This window comes from Ictalurus punctatus, chromosome 21 (assembly GCF_001660625.3).
Source record: "Ictalurus punctatus breed USDA103 chromosome 21, Coco_2.0, whole genome shotgun sequence".
In the NCBI taxonomy this organism is placed as follows: domain Eukaryota; kingdom Metazoa; phylum Chordata; class Actinopteri; order Siluriformes; family Ictaluridae; genus Ictalurus; species Ictalurus punctatus.
In genome coordinates this window covers 12,357,392-12,383,850 of record NC_030436.2, presented here as the reverse complement: position 1 = coordinate 12,383,850, position 26,459 = coordinate 12,357,392, and the positions used below count along the sequence as shown (strand labels likewise).

Here is a 26,459-nt window from a genome sequence, read left to right as displayed (position 1 = left end):
TATATCGTATGGGATGTCATGAGAGTCATATTATGCCAAATTGATAAACTAAGAGATGTGAACAGAAGCATGTAGACTGAAATCAGCAGAATTAAGTGGCAGACATAGTGAACTCATTTTCCAAATCACAAGTTCTGTAGCACATGCCCTTAAGTCTAATTACACCACAATTCCGCATGACTGCATGTGGAAGAGCACGTGACCTGCTGCCCTGCTTAACTAAACCCCACACATATCCAATTCTTCTAAACCTTTTTCTAATTTGTTGTTACGTTTCCCTTAGCATTTATATGTAACTACTAAAAAGCCCACTTATGTAAAGGTATGTCCTCCCTTCGATAGATATAAATGGTTTAAAGATACAGTTTTTTATAGTGACTTTAACTGTGTGTAGAATCAGCTTTCCACCAGAAATCTTCACTGCAGGAAGTTTTCTCAAATTTTTAGCTGTGAGAGACCCCTTTCTCTGTTAAAAAAATAAATAAATAAAAAATCCTCATTCCCCTTAATATCATGGCACATTAGGCAAATCCATACCATTATATTCATTAATTGGAGGCATTGGAACTTTTTTATTTGTGAACTTTCCACCTTTCAAACCAACACCACACTGTTGCGGATTCAAAACATTTCATCTCATATTAACAACACTATTTGTAGTTGATACTGATACTGTGTCTACAACTTTTGAGTTGTAAATATTTTTTTATGACAAATTAGCTTTGATATAGTTAATTGAGAGCTCCACCATCATTAAAAATAGGTGAGCCTGCCTTTGCTCTGCAGCCATTCGTTGAACTGCAATCCTGAGACGATCCTCCTAATCTCCAATGAGATGGTATAATTTGATTGGTCTTTTTTGCTGCTGAATGTAAGCAAGGCATCTCAGTGTCAGGTCAACCCAGTCTAGAGACTCCATTTCCCACCATGCACCACGACCTCCAAACATGGCCGCACCAGACTCCATTTCTTAAAACACACACACTCTCTACCTCACGCTCAGTCACCAGATTTTGATTGTGCATATCTGCGTGTAATCACACACAGACCCACATGCACCCTTTATAAAGAGACTCTCAGGCACAAGGACGTTGTGAAGTATACACTCAATTTCTTTGTGTGACTTTGGTCTTCGTGTTGTGTCTTTTGTCTACTTTCTGACATCCTGTTTGTTGATCACCTGACACCTGCCTGTCCCTGTTTTTGAAAAGGGGAGGGCACAGACCTTGTACTGACTGCCGAGGGCTAAACCACTGTAGAGTTAAGTATCTTTACCCCCTGCCTTTATTCCCAGCAGCTCTGGAACAACTCCGATCAGCCCAATTCTTCATAAAGTTGGAATTCCACAGTGCTTTTAATCTGGTGCACATTCATGAGAGGGACAAATGGAAGACCACCTTTAGCACCACCTTTGGCCTCTAGGAGTTCTAGTGCCTTGGTGTTCCATTGCGTTATTAAGGGTCATGCTGGGTAAATATGTGATTGCATATATTGATGATATTCTGGTGTATTCACCTTCTCTGGAGTCCCATGTTAACCAGGTCTGCCAAGTCCTCCAGCGCCTCTTACAACATCAACTATATGTGAAAGGAAAAAAGTGCAAATTCCATCAGTGTATTATATCATTCTTGGTCTACATAATCAGCCCTGATGGAGTATCTATTGATCAGTCTACAGTAGCTGCTATCATCAACTGGCCCACTCCTTGAACGTTTAAGGACCTGAAGCAGCTCCTAGGCTTTGTAAATTTTTACTCATACTTCATTTTGGCCTTCAGTTCCATAGCTTATCCCCTCACATCCCTGCTTCAAGGTGGATCAAAGCACCTGGCTTGGAATCCCACAACAGATGTTAGATCTGACCCAGATAAAACTACATTTACCACAGCTCCCATCCTAAAGCATCCTGACCCTTCCAAGCCCTTCATAGTCAAGGTTGATGCCTCTGAAAGGGGAGTGGGTGCCATTCTGCACCAGAGGTTTTGAGTTAAGCCCAAGCTGCATCATGTTGGCTTTTTCTCGAGGAAACTGTCCCCGTCCGAGCTGAACTATGACCTTGAGAACTGGGAACTGCTGGCGGTCAAACTAGCTTTTGAGGAGAGTGTCTCAGTCAAGTCAACCCAGTCTAGACAGATTTCCCCAAATGCACCATGGCCTCAAAACATGGCCACCCTGGACTGCATTTCCCATAACACACACACTAACGCATTCTCAGTCACCGAACTTTTGATTGTGCACACCTGCATGCAATCACACACACACCCACCCACATGCACCCTTTACAAAGAGACTCACACAAACTTTGTAAAGTATATGCGCAGTTAATTTGTGTCTTTGACGTTGCCAAGCCTGTTTATTCTCTGCCTGATATTTACCAGTTTTGCTTTTGTGCATTTTGCCTACTCTGACATCCTGTTTGTTGATCACCTGACCGTTGCCTGTCTCTGTTTTTGATTCCTGCTCTGTTTTGAATTGTTCGTTTGAACTTGATTAAATGCTGCCTTACCTGCATTTTCATCTATCTTGGCCTTCTTTACCTGACACTCCACAAAAGAGTGCAATTTGAGAAAAATTAGAGGTACCTATTTATTTTTTTATTTTTTTATTCCCCCCCACCCCCCTCACCAGGATTACATGGGTATAAAATGTACTGCTATAGTGGTACAAACATAACAAAATAGGAATAAAATTACTGAGTTCTCCTAATTTAATGTGACATGTCCCACTTAGACATCAGTTCATTAATTGAACATGTTCTGTATCACATACATCTTATTACTGCAAGAGCCATACTATGTAAAACGCTTTGAGTGTTTAGAAAAGCGCTATAAAAATGTAACTAACTATTATAAATGCAAATATCTGAATACCTCTAAAAAAGAATTTTATATCTCATCGACAAAGATCCCAGTGCTGGGAAATAAACGTCAGACTCAGTTTTTGTATTGGTTTAATTGTTATTGCTGAATTTTTGCTTGATGAGTATTTGCTAATTTTCCTTCTTTAGCAAGACAATTGTGGCAAATGCAACCTATCATCCAGCTAAAACAAGGAAATGGCTTGTAATCAGGCAGTGCTTGTGAGGTATTCAAATTATTCAAATTGAATTTCTCTGGTCCCATGTTTTGGATTTAAGTTAGAGCCCATTCTCTGTTAATGGACCTCACATGCTAGCACAACTATAGCCAAAAGACTGGCCAAATATGCTAATATATTCTCTATTGTGTTTATAGAACAATATTTAATAATAAACTTTATTTTATGAAGCGCTTTTAAAAGCAGCTTCTCAAAGACTGTACACAAAATAAGCAGTACACAGAAAAAATAAAACATTATAAAAGTTAATAATAATAATAATAATAATGATAATAATAATAAGTAGATATCAACATTAAAATGCAAGTATGTCTTGAGTTGAGCTTTAAAAATGCCAAAGGTCTGGGCTTCCCTGAGTTCAGGAGGAAGATAGTTCCAAAGCTGAAGGAGCATAGACAGAAAAAGTCCTGTCACCCATAGATTTTAGGCGGGTTTGTGGAACAGTTAACAGATTAGACTGTGAGGAGCGCAGGCTGCGATTTGGGGCGTAAGGAATTACTAAAGCAGATATGTAATGAGGAGCCAAGCCATGTAATGCCTTGTATGTCAACATCATAATCTTAAAATCGACACGGAATCTGACCAGGAGCCAGTGAAAGGACTTCAAAACGGGAGTAATATGATCGCATTTTTCTGGTCCCAGTCAGGATCCTGGCAGCAGAGTTTTGTATGTGTTGCAGTTTATTGATTGTGGATTTAGACACTCCGGCTAAAACGGCATTACAGTAATCTAGCCAAGAGACAACAAATGAGTTAATCTGCTCTTCAGCCACAAAGAAGTTTAGCATAGGGTGCAGTCCTGCTATATTCCTGAGGTGAAAAAAGGATGCCTTAACAGTGCTCTGAACAAAAGAATCAAATGTAAGGCTGGTATCAAAAATTACTCCAAGGTTCCTCATTTTACTTTGAGTCTCTAGAACAGAGCCATCAACAAACAGAGACAGTGGACCAGCTTTGAGAATTTGATGACAGGAACCTATAAGCATAACTTAGGTTTTCCCACTATTCAGGGACAGAAAATTATTATTCATCCACGTTTTTATCTCAGAAACACATTCAGAAAGAAAACAAATATCAATGTTTTCACCAGATTTTGAGTGAATGTAGATTTGGGTATTGTCAGCATAAAAGTGATAATGGAGGCCGAGCAATCATAGCAGATGCCCAAGTGGAGATAAATATTGAAAAGTAGAGGGCCTAAAACTGAACCCTGGGGAACACCAGTGAGCACCAAGTGCTCTCTCTCTCTCTCTCTCTCTCTCTCTTTTTTTATATATATATATATATATATATATATATATATATATATATATATATATATATATATATATATATATATATATATGGCGAGAGAGAGAATATATATATATATATATTGAAACTGTATCTGGTTTAAGTCATTATGATATCTTCTGTTTGCACTGGGCATTCAGTCTCTCAGTTTATCTGTTATTTTTCTATTCAGATGCCTCACATACCCAAAGCAGTTGATTTGGCCTGGCTGATGACAACACTGAGTTGTAACCAATCAGGAGGTTGGTATTGCTTAGAAAGTTCCGGTATTGGCTTTACTTAAATGGTCCAAAATCTGTTCTCTTCTTCACACACTCCACTCCTCAAGCACACTGTTTGCTTTCAAGCCATACTCGCAATTTCACAGAGACAATAACATGCACTGTAAAGATCAAATCAGGTAAGCGTTCTGTTTTTGCTTTCTCTGTCCCTTCTATTTATCCTAATTCTTAAACAGTAATTTGAATATTCTTTGAAGTTTTTTTGTCTAGAAGGCAAATAGAGAAACAAAATTTTAGCTTATTTAATGAGATCTGTTTGATCTGATTTAATGACTTAGTAAATAAAAAAAACCCAAAAAACATGTACTTCAGCTTTAATGAAGTAACTAGTAACTACATTTTAAATTTTCATATTCAAATTAGTAACAAAGTAACTAACAGTTGTGTTAATTGATGGTTTTAATAATAAACCAAATAAGCCAAATATTCAAGATCTGTATTAAACAATTTTCATAACATAATTAAGTAAAATGAAGATGACCAACACAAACAACACCATAATTAACATGTTTGTGGTTGCTGACTGACAAAATAATACAGAAATAAAGATGAATATTTACACCGGAGAAGTTATGCTGTAATTGAGTTTTTGCTAATTTATGACATTTCAATGCATGGATGGAATAAATTTAGTCAATGGTAACATATTAACCAACATCAGTTATTACATGTTAACTTACTTTAATGCAACAGCATAGTTGATTTCTTCAATCAGAAGGTGTGCATTAATTTTCCAGAACAATATGGCTCTAACACAAATGACAGATTTATATTAATGTGCTTTAATTAATGTGTAGACTGTTAAGTGTGATGTGTCATTCATTAATAAAAAAAAAAATTGTAAATTGCTGTGGTATATGTGGAATTAATATTACTTATGGTTTTTAAAGTTGAAGTTCATGGTTTGTTAATAATGCTTGTTAAGGGAACCTTAATGCGAAACTTTATCAATGTGTTATAAACATTTTTAGTTTGAAGTTTTATTGTCAGTTGTAAACGCATAGGTAAAGGGTTCGTCAAGGGTTTTGTGGAGTTCTACTTGGAAGGAGCTCTCTGTTGTAGTGTTCTAAATAGTACTTTTAACGTGTGCATCAGAGGGAGAAAATGAAGCCATAAGTGTGCTAGACAGAACCTTTTTCTAGGTATATAGATATTAGTTGTGGCTTACAACTGCAAGACTACAGATGGTTCATTTTATGACAAACACTGTTTTTGGTTGGCAGATATTTAAGAAATGTTTATCAATGTGTCCAATGATTGAGCAAATTAGCATCACACAGGCTCATTATGTATTGTCATGTGCTGTTCCAAGCTGTTTCGATAAAAGGTAAGAATGAAATGAAACCACCAAAAGTAAGTTGTAAGTAGAGATATTTCTAATGCCTCTTCACAGTCACAAAGACTACCAGAGGTCAGTGGATTGGCTCCAGTCCAAAACACAGCACAGACCTAAAGTGGCCATCATCTGTGGATCTGGACTGGGCATGCTGGCTGATACACTCCAGTGCCAGGAATCCTTCAAGTACTCTGATATTCCTGGCTTTCCACAAAGCACAGGTGAGATTTGGGGCTCAGAGTGAATGATATATACATATAAATATATGTGTGTGTGTGTGTGGTGAAGAGTTATGAGGGCTATGAGTGGTGAAGAACTATGAGGACTCAGAGACCACCAATCACAAAGCCATAGTGGTGAGCAAGATCCAATCTGAAATGCTGCAGAAGCTCATTACTGAGATCATTATCTGTGTGGACATGAATAACAATCAAGCATGACCACAGTTCCAAGTAGTTTCACCAAATCTGCAGTCACTTTGACTAACAGAGGTTTCTTCATTGTTTATTCATATGTATTGTTTATTTATATATATATATATATATATATATATATATATATATATATATATATATATATATATATATATATATATATATGTGTGTGTGTGTGTGTGTGTGTGTGTGTGTGTGTGTGTGTGTATAGTGCAGGGCCATATTGGGAGGCTAGTGTTTGGCGAACTCAAAGGGAAGACCTGTGTTTGTATGCAGGGCCGATTTCACATGTATGAGGGACACTCAATATATAAGGTGAGACCTTTCAGATACACCAATATATATTGAAGCACTGTTATTATGGCAAAGCATATTTGTGTCTTATAATATGTGCATCACACTTGCCAGTTACTATTTTCAATATAACAATATAGATATTTACTTAGTATCATACCTTCTAGTACAATTTAAATAATTGCATTTTGTAAACATTTTTTCAGTATGTGCTCTGGCAAAAAGCATCTTTTTTAAAATTACACTGTTGGCACAGAGTTCATACATTCCTCCACATAATCACATTGAGCTAAATCACATGCTGGATGCCATTGATTATTTCACTGCTCAGTGTGCCTGTTGTTCATAAAAGCCGTGAGAAGTGCATAGCTCTTCTCATCTAGTAGCAAGGTTACAATAATTTACAACAGAAGTGTAAAACTTATGGCCTGTGGGCCAGAGGTGGCAGGAAAAAAGTTTGAAATCTGGCTCACCAAATGAATTTAGAATCTATGTTCTAAACTGAAACCATCATGTGGACCTCAGATGGATTGACAGATTGGAAAAAATAGCTAATCTCCATTATTCCACTAGGACTAAAAATAGAGCAATAAACTCATCTACTGATGAGTGCTAATGACAAGTAGTACATCCTTAGCTAACTTTTTCCCAAAAGAAGCAGCTTAGTGGTCTGACTGCAGCGGGGGTGAATACTTATGCAATCACATCTGATTATTATTAGCATCTTTTAGATAAATGCAGATAAATTAACACATTTAAGAGGAGTTATTGATGATTTTTAAATAATTTTTTAATGTGGCCCATAAACTAAATGAGACACCCTTGGTTTAAACAGTTGTCTGTGCTATAAAACTGAGCTGTATTAATATGACTATTATACTATATAAAAATAGTATGTTTAGAACTGTGTTATCCATTTAATTTACTGAAAAAGTGAAGGCTGGCTTGGTATTCCGCATCTCCTTCACAGGTCACTTTCCCAGTGAGAGTGTTCAAGCTTTTGGGTGTGGAAACCCTGATTGTCACGAATGCTGCAGGGTCCATAGCAGAAAGCTATCACTGTGGTGATGTCATGATCATTAGAGATCACATCAACTTCCCTGGACTTGCTGGTTTAAACCCACTAAATGGCCCCAATGATGACAAGTGAGTCAAGATTTATCTGACCTTAATGACTATCATACTTAACAATAAATCTACAGTAAGCTCATGGGACCTAGCTTGGACTAACACGTTCATACCACATTGCCTACAACACTTCTAGAAAAAAAAAAGGTTACATATATCACACTACATTTTTTTTAGTTTCTGCATCTCAGGAAACCTTTTAAGACTCTATGTAGAAATGTACAACATAGGGTTTCTTGTTCAGTAAAGGTTGATTTCAGGAAGTTAATAACCTCCAAGGAACACACAAGGACATGTGCATACGTACTACAGCATACTAATTTTCATAACTTTAAACCACAATAAATGTCTAGCTAAAACTCATACTATTCATACTTATGAGGCACCTCTTAACTGTGTACTGTTACTCCTCAGGTTTGGACCTCGTTTTCCCCCTATGTCTGGAGTTTATGATAAAGACTTGCGAAAGCTGGCATTTGACATCTGTAAGAGGATGGGCGTCACCCAATTTGTCCAGGAGGGAGTGTATTGTATGGTGGGTGGACCCAACTTTGAGAGCATAGCAGAAGCCAGACTTCTGCACAAACTGGGAGTGGATGCAGTGGGTGAGCTTCTCTAAATAGTAAAATGTTTAAAGATCATATGAGTCTTATCTATTATATTTCTTCATTATTAATATATTTTAAATTGATCCAGTAAAACTGACTTCCTTATATGGTGGACAAGTATTACTGTAGGTAATTAAATAGGTCACTGGAGTGAGTATAAGTACTTTAATGTTGGACTTAAATAGCAGCACTCCACAACCTTTAAAAGAGATGTATCATATGTTTGCTTCCATGGTTTTAATATTTGCAACAATTTCATTACTTTTAAATAGTGCACAGTATTTCAAGTTTGAATGAAGCGCTAAAGTATAATTCAATTCAATTAAGTTTTATTTGTATAGCGCTTTTAACAACGGTCATTTTCCCAAAGCAGCTTTACAGAAATATACAAATTCAGGATATAGATTTTACATGTATGAATTTGGCCCTAATGAGCAAACCAAAGGTGACGGTGGCAAGGAAAAACTGAGATGAGATGATATGAGGAAGAAACCTTGAAAAAAAGGACAGCATCAAAACATCCCAGTTCACCACAATACTCTATGCCTGTGAGCTCTTGAGATCTGTTCCTTTGCCTAAGAGAAAAACTATTCACAAAAAGCTTGTCTAAACAAATATTTATTCAGCCTGTACTGAGACTGTGTCTGAGTCCCGAACACTAATTGGAAGGCTGTTCCATAACTGTGGGGCTTTGTAAAAGAAAGCTCTTCCCCCTGCTGTAGCCTTCACTATTTGAGGTACCAACAAATAGTCTGCACCTTTTGATCTAAGTAGGCATGGTGGATCATAAAAGACTAAAAGTTCACTCAAGTACTGTGGCATGAGATCATTCAGTGCTTTATAGGTCAATAGTAGTAGTTTATAATCAATGCAAAATTTTACTGGGAGTAAATGCAGTGTGGATAAGATAGGGGTGATGTGGTCATATTTTCTCGTTCTAGTATGGACTCTTGCAGCTGCATTCTGAACTAACTGGAGCTTGTTTATGCACCTACTGGAACATCCAGACAGTAAGGCATTACAATAATCCAACCTAGTGGTGATGAAAGCACAAACTAATTTTTCTGCATCATGTAGTGACATTATATTTCTTATCTTAGCAATGTTTCAGAGATGAAAGAAGGCTATCCTAGTCATATTATCTACATGAGTGTCAAATGAAAGACTGGGGTCAGTAACCATAATAAGGTCTTTGGCTGCTACACATGATGAAACAGAAAGACCATCCAGAGTTACTATTGTAGGATATTTTGCTTCTCAAACCTACATTGGACCCGCTAGCTCACAAATTCAAACTATAAAATTGATAAAAAAAGATCTATCTTAAACTTAAGATAAATAAAACAGCCAAACTCATGAAGACTGGATTCAGATGAAGTAGGTTTATTAGCAGTCAAGCAAGACACTAAATAACTCAGCTGGCACCAGGGATGCACGTCACATGAAGATGTAAGTGTATCAAATTAACAGTGGCACACAATCTCTTTATATACACTTCAAGCATGGCACCATATGTAACATTAACCAGTCGTACATAGATCCCCTTCTTGTACATCCAATCACAATCTTAAACAAATATCCCAGTTACAAAATTTCCCATTATCTCCAAGAAACTTTAGGTTCAGTCATTTAGTACTGCTCTAATTTCCCTTATCTCTTGCCTCAGTCCATCTTAATTTTTGAAGGTTATACTGCAGGGTCTATTATCTTTTCTAGCAGTTAGTTCATTGTCTACTTTTGAGCTATTTCTACCTCAAATGAGCAACAGACTTTTCTCTTGTCAGGGATGAGTGAACAATTCTAATGCTTATCTGCATGGTACAGTTGTTCCTTTTTTTTTTTAATTGGCCGTCTTCTATATCTTTGCTCCTTGTCTGACCTATGGAAGGGTCAGACTTGTGCTTTCTAACTTATTCTATATTTTATGCATTCTTCTGATAGACATATAGTCAAACATCAACCCTAGGCCTTCCGAGGCAAGCCCTGGACCTCCAAAGTTGGTTGATACATACAAACCCACTCTCACGCTTTTCCCACTTTTCTCCGGGTGTTCCTCTCTTTTGCACCTATGTGCAATGCAAACTTCACAATGGCCTTTATGTTTATAATAATAATAATGTGCCCAATACACATACTGTGAAACTTTATTCTGTAAAAGGAAAGAGTAATGTTTCTTTTTATTAATGTTAAAAGTTAATAACCTAAATTTCCTCTGTGTGTGTGTGTGTGTGAACGTTTCACCTGCGCCTGAGTACTTCCCTCTTCAACAGTCCATCTGTCAGAACTTCCTCATGCTTCTGCTGGTGTGGAGCTCCAGCTAGCGCTGGAGCACACAGCACGCTCCGAAGAGCAAGCGCACGCTTCCGGGTTTGTCAGTGACACTGACTTTGTTGACTTTTGACACGAGTGTTTTGTCATGGTTTGTCCTGTCTCCACACCTGTATTGTAATTGGTTGCTTCCCATATGTGTCATCATTAGTCTCAGCTATTTTTTTTGTCTCACCCCTGATTATGTTTAGTATTTAAACCCCTCCTGTATCTATGTATATGGTGCGAAGTATTGAGACACAAACCTGATCAGAGGCCTGCAGTAGGTCATTTACCACTTTAGCCAGCGCTGTCTGGGTCCTATGATGAGGCCTAAATCCTGACTGATACATTTAATGAATGTTATTCCTATGTAGGTATGAGCATAGTACTGTGCACAACCTTTTCTAATATCTTGGAGATAAAGGGCAGATTTGATATACAGTAGGTCTATACCTGGACAATTGACAGGTGTCCAGGTCAGGTTTTTAAATCAGGAGTTTAATAACTGCTAGTTTAAATGATTTAGGTACATAACCAGTGCTAATGGAATAATAGATTTTTTGGAAGGGATTTGGTTACTTCAGGAATAATCTGCTTGAAGAAACATGTAGGTAAGGGATCTAGTATACAAGTTGATGATTTTGATGAAGAAATTAACTAAATTAGTTTGGTCTCTCATTGTAAACATTGTAATTATTGATCTGGTATTGTTATACCATTATCTACAAGGATAGTTATAATACTGTCTGGTTTTAAATTAATAGCCTGAATTGTTATTGTCTAAAAAATCATGAAATCGTCACTGCTATACAATGATTGTGTGCATGTTTCTGTGGTGGTTTTATTCCTAGTTAATTTTGCTATAGTATTCAATAAGAATCTAGGGTTATATTTGTTGTCTTCAATTAGGGGAGAAATCAACTGATCTATCAGCACTAAGAGATTTTTTACAGTTCGGGAGGCTCTCCTTCCAAGCTGTTTGAAATGCTACCAATTTGGTTTGACGCTATTTACGTTCTAATTGTTGAGTGGTCTATTTTAAGGTGCATGTGTGATCATTGCACCAGGGTGCTAGCTTTTTCTCTCTCTTTCCACATGTTGACTCTAAACGTTGACTCTAAACATTTAGTTGCCTGATCAAGTTCTTTGGGATCAGACGGTGATCCAATCAGAGCTGATATCTCTGGGAGGTTATTGATAAAACTCTGTGCAGTAGCTGATGTGAATATACGTTTGACACGGTAGCATGGCAAGGTGAAATATTATGATCGATACACAATTTAAGTGAGATGAGATAATGGTCTGAGATAGGTTCAGACTGCAGATGTGTTACTATATTTTCTATATTTAATCCGTATTTTCGTATCAGGTCAAGAGTGTGACCACCATTATGAGTGGGTTTGATTACATTCTGATTGACCCCTACTGAATCTAGAATAGACACAACCGCTGTTCTCAGAGGGTCCACTGGGTCATCAAAATGAATATTAATGTCATTAACTATTAAAGCTTTATCTAGAGAAATAACCAGGTTTGTGATAAAATAAGGAATTCAGAATATGGCCCTCGGGGTCTGTAAATAATAATTAGTGGAATCGATTCTCAGTTGACTTACTTTTTGTGGCTATGTATGTTATACTAGAATAAGGAAGTTCAAAAGAGTTGAATTTATGACTAGGTTTTTATGTGACGCCAAGATTATCATTATAAATAAGTGAGACACCCCTCTGCCAATCAGACGGGTCTGATGTATATAACTGTATCCAGGAGGACTAGCTTCATTTAGTGCTATGTACTCATTTGGTTTAATACATTTTCTGTTAAACACATTATATTAAAATCCTGATCAGTAATGGTTTCATTAATAATAACTGCTTTAGACGCAAGAGATCTAATCCTAACTTCATTTTCAGATGAAAGGTGCTGGCTGTGCATTCAGTTTGATATAATTTTATTTTAATTAGATTACTAAAACAAACTTTCTGAAAATTTGTACATTTTTGTTTAGCTTGGGGAACAGACACAGTCTCAACATTGTAGAACCTAGGTGATGACTCAGTTTAGCCTGCTTATCTGCTCCCTTGGCTCTGGATTGTCACAGATTAACTAGGCCTGTTCTGAGAGTATAGTGGGGCAAATAAGTATTGAATGTGTCAACATTTTAAATATTTCATCTCATTTCCTATGAGGCTATTCACATGGAATTTTCACCAGACATCAGTATTAACTCAAGAAATCCAGAAATATAAAGAATTCACAACATTAAAGTCCATAAATAAAGTTATGTTTAATAAAGTGGAATGACACAGGAAAAAAGTATTGAACAAGATAAATGAAATTTATTTAATACTTAGTGGAGAAGCCTTTGTGTGTAATGACAGCTTCAAGACGCTTCCTGTATGAAAAAATTAATGGGCAGTATTCGGGTGTGATTTTGGCCCATTCTTCTAAACATATTGTCTTTAAATCTTGTTCAATTGGATTCAAGTCAGGTGATTGACTGGGCCATTCTAACGCCTAGGTTTTTTTCTCTTAAACCAATTGAGAGTTTCCTTTGCTGTATACTTTGGATTGTTGTCCTGCTGGAAGCTCCACCCACGTCTCATCTTCTTCATCTTGGTGGATGGAGCAGATTTTTCTCAAGAATCTCCTGGTAAAGGGCTCCATTCATCGTTTCTTCAATTATATGGAGTCTGCCAGTACCATGCTATGAAAAACAGCCCCACACCATGATGCTTCCACCTCCAAACTTAGTGTTTTAAGGGTGATGTACAGTGCCATTTCTTCTCCAAACGTAGTGTATAGTATGACAGCCAAAATGTAAAATTTTGTTCTCCTCTGACCAGACTACACTCTCCCAGTATTTCATAAGCTTGTCGAAATGAGTTGTAGCAAACTTTAAACGAGCTTCGATATGTCTTTTCTGTAGTAATGGAGTCTTGCGGGGTGAGCGTGAGCAGTGTAGTGCATTGCCTATTGGTTTCTCTGTGACAATGGCACCTGCTACCCCCACGTATTTCTGGAGCTCTTTCTGAGTGGTCCTTGGCTCTTGGGCTACTCTTCTGACTATTCTTCTGACTCCCTGGTCAGAAATCTTGTGAGGAGCTCCTGTGCATGGCCGGTTGATGACTGAGTGATGTTGCTTCCACTTGCGGATAATGGCTCCAATGGTGCTTACTGGAGGAAGTTTTGAAATATGTCTGTATCCGATTCCATCAATATGTTTTGCAACAATAAGTTTGTGAAGGTTTTGGGAGAGCTCTTTGCTTTTACCCATCATGAGATGTTTCTTGGATGACACCTTGGTAAGAAAAGCCTTTTTATAGACCATCAATTTATTAACCAAGCTGATATTAATTTGCACAGATAAGGGGTATAGTTACTTACAGATTTCAGCTGGTTCCTTGCCTTACCTTGCTTTGGGGAACTTCCTTAGTGTATTCAATACTTTTTTTCCTGTGTCATTCCACTTTATTGTACAAGTTTATTTATGGATTTTAATGTTGTGAATTCTTTATATTTCCAGATTTCCTGAGTTAATACTGATGACTGGTGAAAATTTGATGTGAATTGCCTCATTGGAAATATATGTACTGAAAATAATGTTGACGCGTTCATTACTTATATCCCCCACTGTATGTACTATGCTGCAAGAAATGAGAGCGGCACCTTCCCAAGTGGGATGGATATCGTCCCGCCCTAACAGGCCAGCCTTGCCCTCAAAACTACTCCAATTATCTATAAAGCCCACATTGTTTTCGAAGCACCACCTGGACATCCAGCAGTTCAGCAACCATAACCTGCTGTAAGCTACATCGGCACAGCGCTTTGGGATGGGGCCAGAGCATATTACTGCATCGGACATCGCCTTCACTAATTCAGACACCTATATAACGTTACACTTAGTAACCTCTGACTGACAAAAGCGTATTTCATTAGCCCTTACATGAATAACTATCTTTGAAAACCTGTGCTTGCCTAAGACCCTAAGATTACCTGCTATGTCCGGCACCTTGGCTCTGCCTAATGATCATCTGTTCTGTTTGTTCTTGTCCTACAGGCATGAGCACAGCCCCTGAAGTCCTCGTGGCTAGCCATTGCGGCATGCGTGTGTTTGGTCTCTCACTTATCACCAATAAAGTGGTGAAGAGCTATGAGGATTCAGAGACCACCAATCACGAAACCATACTGGAAGTGAGCAAAATGCGATCAGAAATGCTGCAGAAACTCATTACTGAGATCATTATCCATATGGACATAAATAACAATCAAGCATGACCACAGTTCCAAGTAGTTTCATCAAATCTGCAGTCACTTTGACTAACAGAGGTTCCTTCACTGTTTATTTTAAATAACATTTATCTTTTGTTGTTATTATTAGGTGGCCAGTCACTGTTACTGAACACCTTGTTATTTTGAACTAAGTGAAAACGTTTTTTAAACAAAAAACAAACTCATCACTCACCAAATATTGTATGAATATCACACTAGAGGGCGCTATAATTTCAAAATAAAATACTTATTGTCTCGTTTTTTTTAATGTTGCACCTTATTTGAAGAAGAAAAAAAGTTGCACCACTGGCTAATCAGATTTCAGAAAGCGTAGCCATAACCTCTAATAAAATATGACTTCTATGCCTAGCTAAATTCCATCAATTTTGGTTCCACAATGGAATGTAATTTTAAACTGCTCAGTTACTATACCGACAAGCTTCTGGACAAACCTGCTTTGTGCCAAACTAAGCTTGAAGCTTAGCTTGAGAAATTCTTTTCAACAAGTCATGTGCAGGATTTGACTTAAACTGAATGAAATAAATGACTTAAAGAAACACAACAAATATACTTGAGAAAACAAACTAACATTCAAGACAAAGAAACTATAATCAACATACAACAAACCTAAACATAAACCAGAAATATAGACACAAGCATTAACAACATATATGATAAGATAACAGGCAAGTCTCTATCTACAGAACTGGCTCAACCATAATTACTGATTTTACTCAGAAAGATGTCTGAAGCACACATATTTGCAATAATATTTTATTTGCACCCCTGTGTAATAACAAATATAAAAGAAAATAAAAATTAAAATATATAAATGTATCACCTCTCTGTAATTGCATTACTTGTAAGTGGAACAGTAGAGTATTTGGTCATATGTAAAATTAAAAATCTGACAGTTTTGATTTACTGTATTAAAAATAAAGGCCCCACAGTAGGAATTCTGCAATAAAATTAAGTACACATTTCATTACTGAGATTTAGGACTGGGTATTGACACAGATTTTATGAATCAGTTCGATTTCGATTCAATTCAACATCGATTTGTTTGGATATATATCAGGTACAGTACATGCCAATTTTTCTTAAGGAAAACAATCTCATAACTATTGCTGTAAACTATACAGGGTTAGTTGGTACAGTGCTATAATATTAAAGGTTAAAATTAATAAATCCAAATTCAGTTTCTATTTATTTTAGATATAATAAACACTCATAAAAACTGAGTTATATATAACCATTTTACATTTAAATAAGGTGGTTTTTATACAAATTTTTTAATTATATAATTATGTTTCTACTCCAATTCATTGTTGAAATATAAACATTTAAACAGTGGCTGTAGTAACTTATATTCATGACAGATTTATTCAAATATACAATAAATGAGAAATCACTAACATGTTATGTACGAGTATGAATATAATGAATATGTAATATAGTGCATATATTTAGCAAAATGCTCCTGTCTATGGTTATTTTTTTCTAGTTAACTATCAAGCTATGGACATTTTCCTGAGGTAAATGTAGGGTTGCCTGACATATTGTTTACAAACTGTTTTATTGGCGTCTTTCCATGGTTGAAACACAGATTGGGTGATTACATGAGAGCTAATACAGTTCAGTAAGTTTCATGTTTATTCGTGTTTAGTTCGTGCTATAACTAGTGGTAAAGTGGAAGAGATTATCGGTCTGCTTTGTCCATTTGTGACAGGGCCAATGTCACGCCACATTAGCCCTATCCCAAATGGCACACTCCACCCTTGTGGAGCTCCTCCGAGTCCACACTTTGGTGACGTCAGCTAATGCAGACTTATGGGGCACTAAGGCACCAGTTCACGAGGGCGATGGGGCTGTTGCCGGAAAGAGGAAGATTTTGATTATAATTTCACATTTCTTATCTTCAAACTATATAATGAAATATAACTAAAAGCTAGAGCCATAGTTAAATTACATTTGAAATCATTGTTAATTATAAATTATAAAAACTTACATTTAAAAATCCTCTTCTCTGTCATGTTGGCTAAAACCTGCAATTGAAATTCCTCCTCCGCTTCCCGAGTTAACTAAACTCCTCTGCTTTCTGATTGGTCTGTCCACTCACTACTTTACATTGTAGGAAATTGTCATTTCTTCAGTGTTGTCACATTAAAATATATAATCAAATATTTACAAAAATGTGAGGGGTGTACTCACTTTTGTGAGATACTGTATATGTTTGACTATGTACTGGAAGCAATGTTGACATGCCATACTGATACAATTCCTCACTTATCCTGATTTACTGTTCAAAAATAGTATTGGTTCAGTACAGGATTTAGACAGACTAATGTAGTGGAAACTGAAGAAAAAGTTGTATGAATATGCCATCTAAACTTATCTCTTGCCTGTTAACAGTTGCTGTTCTTCACAAGTTTCCGCAGACAACTTCCTCTGATGTGTGAGTGGCCATCAGACGCAAGTGTAAAAATGAGCAGTTCAGCCAAAAAAAAGGAGCATAATGTATAGTTTTTGTATAGAGGGTCAGTATGGGTGTTGGTGCCATAATTTTCAGTGTTCTTTTAATAAAAAGCATTTTTCAGTTTCCTTTGTTCAGTTTTAAAATGCTGAAACCATGTAAAGTTTAAATAAAAACTGCTGGACTTGTTATTGAAATATGTATTTTTATTAGTTATGTTATTACATGTTATTTATTTTAAAGGCCTTGAAAACAAGTGCATTCAGCACTGGGAAAAAGTCCCCAAAGTAATTCCTTTAGTATACTGGTAACATATTTAAAATACTCTATTGTGTAAGAGTATGTAATGTTGAAAGTATGTTGTACAAAGTAATGAACTGTATATATTGGCACCCTGTCCAGGGTGTACCCCGCCTTGTGCCCCATGCTCCCTGGGATAGGCTCCAGGTTTCCCCGTGAAGGAAGGATAAGCGGTATAGAAGATGGATTGATGGATGAACTGTATATACTTTTATTGACTACAAAGTGTGCAATGTTTAGAATTTGAAATAAGCCAAAAGTATAACAGAGCATATACTATTATTGCAAAAATATTATGTTCATGGTATTTTGCTAGTATGTTTAGAAGACTTTCTTAATAAATTTGTAATGTACGTTTAACACAATTAAGGTACAATTTAATTTCACTAATTAAGCATGTAATTAGTTCCTACACAGACATATACTTAGGTATATATACTAAGTATACTTCAAGTTGTTCCACTTTAGCACACAAAAGTACACTAAATACACTTCAAATTGTGCTTTATTACAATTAAATTATAACTAAAATATACTTAGTACAAAATTTGTTGTTCCAAGATAGCTAACTTCAAGTTAACCAATCATTAACACACTCAAAGTATACTGATCATTAGTCTGGATGCAAGTACACTGAAATATACCTAAATTTAATATACTTAACGTATTTTTATTTCACCAGGGTTGACCATCGTCTTTTCCTATTGAACCATTCAGGTAACTTGTGAAGGGATCTGGCATTACTTCACAGCAATAGAGTGTTGCCTTATCACGATTCTGATTTATTGTCACTTCTTCGTTACAAAAGCAGACTAAAAGTGTGTGACAAAGTCTGATATTAGAGTTTAAGCAGAAATGGAAGATCAGCATCACTTTGTTGGAGTGAATTATCTTGAGAGCTTTCAAATCCCACAGAAACGATGAACCAGTTCTATGTAAACAGGACTCGAGGATGATGTGAAAGCATTAGTCTGAGACTCAGTCCGAGAATTCGCGTGTTAATATTTACAATTTAAAAAAAAAAAAAAAAAAAAAGTCGTAAATTGATATGTATGATTACGAGCAGGTATAGTATCAATGACAAATTTAGTATTTAAAGTCAGGCGACTTCACCCGTGTGTTGTTTCATGTAGCTGAGTGTGAGACAAGAGAGCGGTGGAGAGAAGAGGGAGGGAGAAAGAGAGAAAGAACAGCCCCTGATTCCACTCGTGCATTTTTAACGGCGTTGTGGAACTTTGTGGGTTGTCGCTATGACTCCTGGGCTATACCGTTACATCCCTCACAGCCTGCAAACAGCAGCTCCGCAAAACTCACCCAGATCCGGTCAGCTTTTACCGAAGGAGAAGGAGAATGCACAATAGTTACAGGTAGCTCCAAACTTGCCATCGTCTAGCTTCACATTTCTACTATATGAGTAAATAAACACATGGACCTGCCTGTGAGTAAATCTTACAATCTGGTGACTTTCTTTATACTTTCCTTTCTTTTTCACTACCTTTATATATGCTTTTATTCTTGGATGTTTGGGTGCAAATCTCCATTTCAGCTCTGCAAGTTTTATTTCAATACCAAGCGCAAAAGACACCACCCTGCTTTGTTCTGTTGGGGTCTGTCCTATTTTAAGCCAGAATATCCAGCTGAACTTAATTTAAGGTTGAGTTTAAGCTGACTTTCAAAGTTGTGCTTTCCTCCATTGGCTGAAGACGTGCAAAAGTTTCTGAAATGACGCTGAACACGCAGAGAGAGAGTAGAGAGATGGTGAGGAGAAGGGCCAGTACTCCGATCCCCTCCTCTCGGCATGGAGTAATACACAGAGAACCTCTGCATCCTCCTCTCGCCCAGTCTGCCTCCTACCAGGCTGGAGACACCAAACTCCACCTGAGAGCTCACTGGTCCTCCGACTCAGAGGAGTCTGACAGCTCAGGCTACGAGTGTCTCTACCGGGTCATCCTACTGGGTGATCATGGAGTCGGCAAGTCCAGCCTCGCCAGCATCTTTGCTGGGATCCAAGAAAAAGATGCCCACAACTGCATAGGTGGTGAGTCCAATTAAAAGCCTGGATATAATCTAAAGCAATGGTGGTAAAAGTGGGGTTTGCGGAACCCCTACACCTCACCATTATCAAAGTTTTTATATTTATTATTTTATTTATATTTATTATTATAACCAGAGTAGGCCTAAAATATATGTTAACATGTTAAGTAATAGAAAACTCTATGGTTCTAATAAATGGGCAAATATTATTGTACACATATTTAAATGAATGAATATGAAATAAATCTGTATTGAAGGTGTCCATGAAATGTATTTTATAGTTAAAGAAGTCTTTGGCTACAAAATGTCTGAGATCCTGAACTGTATCGTGAAAGTAGGGATGGTAAAAGTACCCAAATTCTTTAGTCAAGTAAAAGCGCAATTACTCATTTAAATAAATATTCTGGTAAAAGTAATGATTCAAAAACGTATAAATTCTTAATCTTACTTTCAAGAAAGATTCCCTTAAGAAAAAGCCTCAAATCACAAAATGATGTTATTTTCTAAAGGTAAATTAGTGTCCCTTTCACCAAGGAATATTGGAAATATTAAGGCTAGTATGCAACATTATTCCTAATCTCTCAAATATTAGCTAGCATGATAACTCTGACAATAACTAGAATGTTAGCTGTCATAACACAAACTGCATAAATACAAAGTGTCTACAGCAACAGACAAATTACACTGACAGGTCTTATTCTTGCTGTTACTTTTAAAAGTTAAATCTGTTTGGGTTTTTAATTATTAAAAAAAAGTAATTTAGATCAAGTCGTTGAAGCTGTCTGAAACTAAAAGTTATGTTATGGCTTTATGAATATATGATTATAGAGAAATGTAGTGTTTGAAAATGTAATGAGTAGAAAGTTGATATTTTTCCTTTTGAAATTTAATGAGTAAAAGTATTAGGTGAAATAAAATCTCAAGTAGAGATTTTAAAAAAACTTTGTTACTGTACTTAAGTCTCAGTTTTATATTTTGTTACTTCCCTTCTCTTCTTGAACCATCTAAGAGATGTACTGCATGTGCTGAAGAATTACATCACTAGTATGTACTTATTGGTCAACATCAGACAGATATACTATGCTTGTAGGGGTGTATAAACATATAGTAGTTGCTGGTGTGGACGTAAATATTCAGTTCCAGATCTTGCCTAGTGCTCAGAGCAATGTTGTGACACAAGGCACACTAGGAAATATCTTCCTCTGTTTCTTCCATATTCACTTTATTTATTTAATGTTGTGCAATGCTTGCAAAGTAGCAGTTAAATATGGTTACGGACAGCCAACTAAATGACATGCCATTGGGCATTAAAATGCATTGACTACATGGATTGTAATATTTGCTCTTGCACTGGCTTATGACATTCATTTTTGTGGATAATTATAGAGCAATTTAAATACATACCAGCTATTTTTAATTTTCTATTAATGCTGCACATTTAGATGCTGAGTCAGGGTACATGAAAATGTATTACTTTCTTTTAAGGTTAATTAAAGTACATATGTAAATCTTAGCAAAAATGTTTATATCTCGCCTCAACCTTAGTGTTCTAAGTACACAGTGGACAGTGATAGAATGAATTTGAAGTGGAAAAAAGCAGACAAGGTCTGTTTCACCCAAAAGCAAAGTATGTTTTCATCTTTTTGTCAAACTCGCCATAAGATCAGCCCAAACTAGACACAGCTCAATGCTTTTTTTCCATTGCCTCATTCCCCCCTTCTTTTTTTCCTACACATTAAGATGGTAAATAACAGCACATATCAAGGAAATCAGGGATAAACAAGAAGCGTTTTTTGTTAGAATGCCTTGGGGTCTTATGAGTGATGTCATCTGTTTGAAACATAGCAATGGTGCTCCAAAAGTAATGAGGTTTGTGTGAAAAAGTAGATCGCTTGCTGCATCTTGAAATCATGACAATAGTAATGTTCTACAGATTATGTTTGCTTATATGGATATTAAGTTTATCATAAGTCTGTGTATTTTCTTCTTCAGAGGACATGTACGAAAGAACACTGAGAGTGGATGGAGAAGAAACTACCCTCATAGTAATGGACACATGGGAAGCAGAAAAGCAGGTATGAAAATAAAATGGACAGCCATTTACCTGTAATATACAACATGCAATGGCCAACAGGTTAACAAAAGGTACTTTCTGTAAATATGAGGTTCCATTAGTGGCAAAAATATATGGACTGCATGGTACAAAACTCTCAGCCATCACTGTCTACTTTTTTAATCACATATTTGCTTTGTGAAGGTGGTCTTGAACCATTGTGTCATTCTCATTAATGTTTGGCACTTGGAGAAATCAAAACACAGCCCTCACCTGGTCCAGAGTACTTTTTTCCCAATCAAGGAAGTTTATTAATTTTTTTTTAGGATTTGTTAACATCAGACACCTTTACCACATGTCAAAATAAAACATATGAAAATGTAGGCAAAGACACATGACATCTATCTAGTATTGATAAGTTATTTAATAAAGCAGTCAGCATATTTTTGGCATGGAACATAATATGAAAAAGGAATCTGCAGGCATGTATATTTGGAGGTATCTGAGTTAGGAATTTTGATTCAACAGAAAACACATTCCCTTAGCTGCAATGCCTTTGTTGTTGCAAGCCATGACTATTGAATGCTGTTGGCAAAACTGACAGAACATGAAGTGAAGGGAGCCAGTGTCCAGCAAAGAGTGGGCAGAGTACTATGTACATACAGAGCAGAGGACATTGATGGCTTTGGGACCTAATTACACAGCTATTGATCCCCGCTTTCTGTATCATCTCCCATTGAAGGCTGCGAGACAGAGGCTTGGCCAGTGTTGCGTGTCTGTTTACAAGCATGAAAAATTGGCCATCTTAAGAGACTAATGGCTAGGTTTGATGCTTCTTTCTGGCTACTGTGGAAACTTTATTGCTAGGATGTTCAAACTTTTAACCAAGGACCCCTTTCCCTGTGAAATTAAAAATCCATAGACCCCTTTTGAACATATGACAGATTTATTTTTGTGAATATAATCGTTGTGCTGCTTGGGAGCTATATGAATGAATATATAAATGAAATATGTAAATGAAATATATTTACACACACACACAGGTGCATTTAAAAAAAAAAAATTGAATATAGTGGAAAAGTTAATTTTGTTTTCCATAGTTTAATTCGAAAAGTGTAACTTTCATATATTCTAGATTCATTACACATAAAGTGATATGTGTATATATTCACTTTATTTATTTATGTGCATGAATTTACTTTCAGCTTTCCCACGATTGTGGTTGTGTGTACTGAACCAGACTGAGAGGTTAAAGGCTCAGGAAAGCTTTGCAGGTGTTTTGTGTTAATTAGCTGATTAGAGCTTATCTTAGGGCGACATTTCTGTATTATAAATTCTTTACTCTAATATTTTGGGATACTGGATTTTTTATTTCCATGAGCTATAATCCATAATCATCAAGATTAAAACAAAAAAAAGGATTGAAATATTTCACTTTATATGTTATGAATCTAGAATATATGAAAGTTCCACTTTTTTAATTAAATTACGGAAAACAAAATGAACTTTTCCACGATATTAAAATTTTTGCGATGCACCTGTGTATGTGTGTTTATTTAATTTGATTACAGTTGAAGATAAGATTAATAAATTTTCTAATTTAATTTCAATCTATCATTAAACTCCACCATCATGTCAATCATCATCAAATGCAAAAAATAAAAATTGCAGAACCTCTTCTTATCTGCTAAAACCACTGAGGGTAATTAGACAGCACTTTGGCAGGATGCTATGTCTTATTACCTGCCACACTAGAACTTTATTTGTAGTAAAGTCTGTTTTTTGTAGGAAGAGGACGAGAAGTGGGTGCAGGACTATTGCATGCAGGTTGGGAATGCGTATATCATAGTTTACTCCATCACTGACCGCAGCAGCTTTGAGAGTGCATCGGAGCTGCGCATCCAGCTGCGACGCATCCGTCAGGCTGAGAATATTCCCATCATTCTTGTGGGCAACAAGAGCGACCTGGTGCGCTGTCGAGAGGTAGCAGTGGAAGGTGAGAGTCTAAATTTTTGTGTCCTAATGTTTATAGAACAACTGCTGTCATGACAAAAGCAAATGCTTACCAGTAATATTCAATAATATTTAATAATAATGAAAACAGTCATATTATTATTATTATTATTATTATTATTATTATTATTATTAACAACAACAACAACAATAATAAAAATAATAAATTCCATTAGCCTTTATTCAATAAAACAATGTAATGGATTACCAAGCTTTATGTGGACATATGCAGTGGTAATGCATGTTTATAATATTTACAGATATTTGCATTTTAGATTTAGTAAACCAGTGCAAGACGGCACATAAATGAATGCTCAACACATACAGACCATGATGCTTTTAGTGTAAAATGACTTGCACTCATCTTTTCATATGAAATTAAGGTTGAAGAATTTGGAGCCCTTAACGTGGAGTCACAGACCAAAAAAGGTTGTGAACCCTTCTTATAAGATGTAAAGTGTTGCAAACTTGCTTTAATAATAGCATACTATGTTCTGTTTGTTAGAGGGTCGGGCATGTGCTGTTGTTTTTGACTGCAAATTCATTGAGACATCAGCATCATTGAACCACAATGTGCAAGAGCTGTTTGAAGGCATCGTGAGGCAGATCCGTCTGCGACGGGATAGTAAAGAGACCAACGAGCACCGGCGCTCCATTTACAAGTGCAAGGAGAGCTTCACCAAAAAGGCCCGCCGCTTCCTCGACAAACTGGTGGCCAAGAACAACAAAAAGATGGCCTTGAAAGTGCGCTCCAAATCCTGCCATGACCTGGCTGTGTTATGAGGTCTTTTCTTAACTTCTGAAAGCTTTGAAAGCCATCAGGCATCTGGTTTTTATAAGGGATTTTTTGTCATTATTTATTATTTATTTAGCTTCAGTTTTGAAGAGAGTGGATTTAATGGATGATACTTTTGAGAATCCTTTCAGCAAATAAATCTGAAAAATTATGTTGGGATGAGGAGTCATGAAGCAATTGTATCAAATCAAACAGTTGTATCAAATATTAAGTAGACTTTGTCTTTGTTGGACTTCTTTTTGTGTTTGCCTTATTGGATTGGGTAGATATCTACTCACCAAAAAAATGAAAGAATAATTATACAAAGCATGTGTACAAGGTGATGGGCCACCATAAGCAACCAAAATAGCTTCAATGCATCTTTGCAAGTGTCTGGAATTATACTGGAGAATGAACACCATTCTCCCAAAATATTTTCACTCAGTTAATGTTTTGATGAGTCCACATGCCCTGTGGATGATGGTATTGTCATCCTGAAAGAGACCATACCAATCAGGATATAAATATTTTGTCTTGGAGTAAAAATTAGTGATTGTTTTGCAGTGATGCTTTACTATAATGGAATAAGTGGACCCAAAACCATACCAGCAAAATGCTTCTCACAGAATAAAACAGCTCATTTTAATTGATCACCCATCTGTAGCTTAAGGGATATATCTCTAGTTATACTACTTGATACTATTTAAATCAAATAGTATGATCAATTGTCATTTAGTTCATTTGTATAACTGACCATTTATTATAGGAAAGCATGGTATAAAATGTACTACAGGTACCACTGTACCTCTATGTTTCATGAAAAGGGTTGCTCTCTAATACTCCATTTCTATGAACTGTACAAGCTGACTAGAAAAAAAAGCTACATAATTAAGGCTGTTTAAAAGTGTGAGCGTGCTGATCATTATCTATAAATATTGTGTGAATGTTTTCTGGAAACATGCTTTTTGTGTGTATATTCTAGGTAAAGATATTATGCAACTGTCCTCAGTCTTAAACAGAACTGCTTAGTTTGCAGATACACGTCAAACCAAAGATTCAGAAATGAGTGAGAGTTATTTCACTCATTGGGTAAAAGGTAATGCTTTATATTTGTTCTGACAATTTTCTGTCTGATTTTTTGGAACATGCTTAAAAAAACAGCAACATTTTGTACAAAGTAACATTGGCTTGCAAACATGTTTTTCTGTATTTGTAAAATAAAAGAATTGTCACTTACTAATTTAAAATGATTTAAAACAAAATTGACAAAAGCTGTAGTTCAGTAATTCCTATTCCTTAGAACTGTACAACCCCAGGCAAAAATTATTGAATCACCACACTTAGACGATGATTAATCAGCTTTTTTACTTCATAGCAAATAAACAAATCACAGATATGACACAAAATAATTTTTATTAAATATCTGAACATTCGGGCTTTATGAAACATACCTCAAACAAATTAAAGGAAATTATTTTAATTAATGGCATTTTTTTTTCCAGATCAAGTAGAGGAAAAAAATATGGAATCGGCAACAACACCAAAAAAAAAAGAGTACTTTGTTGTTCCTCCTGGGGCATTTATTATGGCCTGAATTCTTTGAGCCATGGACTTCACTAATGAAAATCAATATTCTCCATCAAGCTGATTCCAGTTTAATTTAATTTGTTTGAGGTATGTTTCATGAAGCCAGAATGTTCAGCTATTATGCAAATATGGTCAACTGTGTCATATGTGATTTGTTTATTTGCTATGAAGTA

At 36.1% G+C, this 26,459-nt stretch overlaps 2 protein-coding genes across 3 annotated transcripts; both read left to right on the top strand.

Annotated features, from left to right (window-relative positions):
* Window positions 1-4,641: 4,641 nt before the first annotated feature.
* pnp4a (purine nucleoside phosphorylase 4a) lies at window positions 4,642-15,888 on the top strand. 2 transcript variants are annotated; one of them, XM_047149440.2, is made up of 7 exons: window positions 4,642-4,788; window positions 6,063-6,226; window positions 6,651-6,754; window positions 7,704-7,879; window positions 8,276-8,466; window positions 9,411-9,479; window positions 14,840-14,979. In XM_047149440.2, exons 1-6 carry the CDS (start codon window positions 4,766-4,768, stop codon window positions 9,434-9,436), a joined length of 684 nt encoding a protein of 227 aa, XP_047005396.1. In that variant the 5' UTR covers window positions 4,642-4,765; the 3' UTR covers window positions 9,437-9,479; window positions 14,840-14,979. The 2 variants fall into 2 exon arrangements, with proteins under 2 accessions (XP_047005396.1, XP_017305671.1); XM_017450182.3 differs by lacking the exon at window positions 9,411-9,479 and having other exon boundaries at window positions 14,840-15,888.
* Window positions 15,889-18,844: 2,956 nt separating this feature from the next.
* rem1 (RAS (RAD and GEM)-like GTP-binding 1) lies at window positions 18,845-25,896 on the top strand. Its single transcript, XM_053674034.1, has 4 exons — window positions 18,845-19,862; window positions 21,851-21,933; window positions 23,700-23,907; window positions 24,430-25,896. Exons 1-4 carry the CDS (start codon window positions 19,547-19,549, stop codon window positions 24,705-24,707), a joined length of 885 nt encoding a protein of 294 aa, XP_053530009.1. The 5' UTR covers window positions 18,845-19,546; the 3' UTR covers window positions 24,708-25,896.
* Window positions 25,897-26,459: the final 563 nt, after the last annotated feature.

Bases quoted from the DNA above. Each gene is read 5' to 3' on its own strand.
- pnp4a (XM_017450182.3), top strand. From the start codon at position 4,766: ATGCACTGTAAAGATCAAATCAG. The intron at 6,227-6,650 runs GTGAGATTTGGG...GTGTGTGTATAG, and splicing joins TGGCTTTCCACAAAGCACAG to TGCAGGGCCATATTGGGAGG. The intron at 7,880-8,275 runs GTGAGTCAAGAT...GTTACTCCTCAG, and splicing joins AATGGCCCCAATGATGACAA to GTTTGGACCTCGTTTTCCCC.
- rem1 (XM_053674034.1), top strand. From the start codon at position 19,547: ATGACGCTGAACACGCAGAGAGAGAGTAGAGAGATGGTGAGGAGAAGG. The intron at 19,863-21,850 runs GTGAGTCCAATT...TTTCTTCTTCAG, and splicing joins TGCCCACAACTGCATAGGTG to AGGACATGTACGAAAGAACA. The intron at 23,908-24,429 runs GTGAGAGTCTAA...TCTGTTTGTTAG, and splicing joins TCGAGAGGTAGCAGTGGAAG to AGGGTCGGGCATGTGCTGTT.